The sequence below is a fragment of the Cenococcum geophilum genome, assembly GCF_001692895.1.
Source record: "Cenococcum geophilum 1.58 unplaced genomic scaffold K441scaffold_7, whole genome shotgun sequence".
Classification (NCBI taxonomy): Eukaryota; Fungi; Ascomycota; class Dothideomycetes; order Gloniales; family Gloniaceae; genus Cenococcum; species Cenococcum geophilum.
Genome location: NW_027137565.1, coordinates 3,073,974 through 3,077,411, shown reverse-complemented (window position 1 = coordinate 3,077,411; position 3,438 = coordinate 3,073,974). Strand labels below are relative to the sequence as shown.

Genomic DNA, 3,438 nt, shown 5'->3' with positions numbered 1-3,438 from the left:
AGTTAGGGGGAGAGGTATATAGGACCTGTTCCTACTATAATATCCGCAATATCCGTAATATTCGCAATATTCGCAATATCTGCAATATTTACAATATCCGCCAAATTCTACTAAATTCTACTTGGTTAGGGTAGAAAAGCCCCACATAGGGCACTTTTATCCTTATTAATTGTGATATTTTATGCATTTTCTATTGGATAAAGGATATTTTATGCTCGCTTATTCGCATAATCCAAAACCACCCTGACTAATCTAGTGATTAGGATCCTTGCGAGCAGCTGTAACATCATCAAACTTACGCGAATCGTGATCGCTGAGTGTTGAGCCAGTAGTGGCTTATTCCTCTTTGTGGGCTCTCTTTTGGGTGGTGGGTGGTATAGAGGAGTTAGCTAAGGGAGGCATAGCTTAAAGCGTGGGTAGTAAAGGTAAGGTAGATTGGTGGTGGATAAAAAGGTAAGGGAGCTATACGCGGTATCCACGACGCGTTATGTACACCTATTCTTCTGCAGGCCCGCACAGACGTATATTGTATGTATTTTAATTGATTTGGAGCTATGCACGGATATGTAGATTATTACTGGCGATGCATGCGCTAACCTAGTACTTAACACCATGGCTCTCTTACCACTACCACCTGTTCTTACCACGGGTGATTATATTGTTGTATCTACGTAACAAAATTACTAGGTGCGATTATGATTTGATTGGTAATGTTACTATGTAATCGAACATAACCGTAACTAACTAACTGATTATTGCCATGTCTGGATTAAGTGCAGGAGAGTGCATCAGACAACCTGCGGGAACCGTCTTGTATTCAGCCTCCATACACGGGGAATCATCTCCAGCTTTTCTTTTTAGAAATGTTGCCGCGGAAACTTGCACATGCTTCGTAATCCATCGACAAGCGGCCTCAGTCTAAGAGAACCGAATGAAATCGCAGGTGAACTGTGGAGCAAAAAACTCTGCACCTCTGCAACCTAGTTCTATGAGGTGTGGACTTAGAGAAAGCCATTCCAGAGTAGGAAGGAATCACTATAGAGATCCGAGATCGGAGTGAATGGTTCTCCTGGTCAAACTAGGAGTGCCAACCTCTCGAGGCTAGCATTCCCAGCATGCCATTTTCATTCTCTCGAACTGCTTCGCTATCGCGTCAATTTTCTTCGATCCATCTCCGCACTTCAGCGGCGACCTGGTCGCTATTCTTCTCCATGAACACAAGATGACCGTTCCCATGGATCCCAATCTTCCCTAGGTCCAAATGATCCGTCTTCACCCCTGCCTGCTGCAGATATTTCACAAAGCACCAATCATACATGGAATGGTAGGAAGCCTCAGTCGTTAGCACCAGCACTGGAATTTCCTTTAAGTTAATTAATTGACGTGGCGGTGGAGAGTCTGCCTGAAGAATGCAGGTTGAGGCATTCGGGGAATTAGAAAGTATGACAGTCTTCACCAAGCCAATGACAGGGTCTACAACTTGGGAATCATATGTGAGCGGAATGTCCGTCAAGCCATATTTCCTCGTCGACATATTGGAGAACACAGCTTCCTGAAACGGAGGCCCCTTGGGCTCCAGTGCCACAATGGCGCGAACAAGCTGAGGCCGCACATCTGCTATAAGCCATGGCATCATTCCACCTTGCGAGTGCGCAAGCAGAATTGTAGGACAACCGATACGGTCCAGCAAAGCTGCCCCAGCAGCCTGTACTGCTAATTGCTCGTAGCCTTCGTCTTTAATAAATTGGATGTTGGAGGCGTAGTAGGCGTCGAAGATCTCATCGCCCATTAGGCCCTCGCCGGGCCATTGTGTGTGTAGCGCAGCTTGCGGCCAGAGACCGTATTTCTTCGGGGCTGTGAAGCGCTGCTGGATCATCTCGGCACTGTAAGTTGCCATTGAACCATTACCCGGAAACCACGCGCTACGTGCTCGAAACGCTTGGTCGATGATGAAGCATTCGTAACCGTGCGAGATAAAATATGATGCCCAGCCCAAGTTTCCGTCTGGTTTGTTTAGCCAGTTCTGTGCACATATTAGGAAGGTGATAACTTGTGCATGGCGTGTGTTGTTGAGTGCGTAAAGGGTGAGACGCATACTGTACCACTTTGAGCCTGACCATGAATGAAAACAATAGGGTGGGGCTTCGTGGGGCCGTTAAGAGGCGTCAACTGCTCTACGTAAACCTGGTCTTTGAAAATGTGGTTTCCCGTACCGTCGTCTGCATAGTGTCCACCGGCATAGAAATATTTGCGCGTGTGTGGTGCGTTCTTCCAACTGGACCCAAGGGCAGTCATATCGCATGCTCCGTAAGCCATAAGCAATAACGGTAAAGTGTGGAGGAATGTTGACGTTAGGGGAGGAAACATTTGGTAATCGTGCCCCTCCAGTAAACCTATGGGCTGGCTTCCTCTTAGTAATGAATTCTTTAGACGTGGTAATTGATAGACAGGAAAATATCATTTCGGCTAAGCACATGCCGCTTCGTACCGGTACACGGCTCGTTCCGGATTATTTCTGCCTCATTCCGGGACAAAACCGTCCTTATTTAGGTGCAAGTTGTGTATCGCTTTAAGAGATTATATATGCCCTATTCTAAAATATATTTTATACACAGGCCTTTAAATTTAATTGCTAGCACTATTGTATAACGGGACTACCCCAGTTATAGTAAGATCGTCTTAGTAAAACACCCGACACGATTTAACTACAGGATTTTCGTATTATTCCTCTCTATTCTTCACGCAATGTCTTATTCTCTACAAGAGCTATAATTCTAGACTAGATAGAATTTATACAATTCCTTCGAATCTACCCCAAAGCCTCTTCGTACCCTAATATATTGTTACTAACCTAATAATTAAAATGCCAGGACTACTAAGAGAGGAGTTCGCGGATACTAGTTAGCTAGAAAAGGCACGGGCTATAATAGAATCCGTAGAACTATACAACTAGTAAAAAAAATATATAAAAGGATATATTTTATATATAATAGGATTATTATATTTAAAGACCTATATTTACTACTTAAATAGCTTCTCTTTTTATAGTAAATGTTACGGACGCTTTAAGTACAATGTTATAACTACTTGGAGAAGAGTCAAAAGAAGCTAGTTGGTTAATATAAGTATGGTATAAGATAGAACCCGTGGAACTATATAACGAAGGATAGTAAGCAAGTTATATAATGTGCTACGTATTAAATAAGAGGAACGAGAGGAACTTACGTACCTTATATATAACACGTATATTATATATAAGAAGGATTTTATAAAAGTACGGTTGTGTATTTAAGGACCTTTAGTCCCTACCTAGATCCTTCCTTGTAGTAATTCTTAGAATATAATTAAAGTTAATCTATTAAGCAACCACTCTACTAGTTATTATTACGTTATTAACTTACTTATAATACCTATACACCTAGCCTATTAACAGGACCT

At 42.7% G+C, this 3,438-nt stretch overlaps 1 protein-coding gene across 1 annotated transcript; it reads right to left on the bottom strand.

The window, feature by feature from the left end:
- Positions 1 to 687: 687 nt before the first annotated feature.
- Positions 688 to 2,351, bottom strand: K441DRAFT_629443 (alpha/beta-hydrolase). Its single transcript, XM_067646232.1, has 2 exons — positions 2,098 to 2,351; positions 688 to 2,023 (listed from the first exon to the last, which is right to left on the bottom strand). The coding sequence occupies exons 1-2, from the start codon at positions 2,314 to 2,316 to the stop codon at positions 1,154 to 1,156; spliced, it is 1,089 nt and encodes a 362-aa protein (XP_067507895.1). The 5' UTR covers positions 2,317 to 2,351; the 3' UTR covers positions 688 to 1,153.
- Positions 2,352 to 3,438: the final 1,087 nt, after the last annotated feature.

Excerpts from the sequence above, each read along its gene's own strand:
- K441DRAFT_629443 (XM_067646232.1), bottom strand. The coding sequence starts at position 2,316 with ATGGCTTACGGAGCATGCGATATGACTGCCCTTGGGTCCAGTTGGAAG. Across the intron at positions 2,024-2,097 it reads GTCAGGCTCAAAGTGGTACA|AACTGGCTAAACAAACCAGA; the intron begins GTATGCGTCTCA and ends ATATGTGCACAG.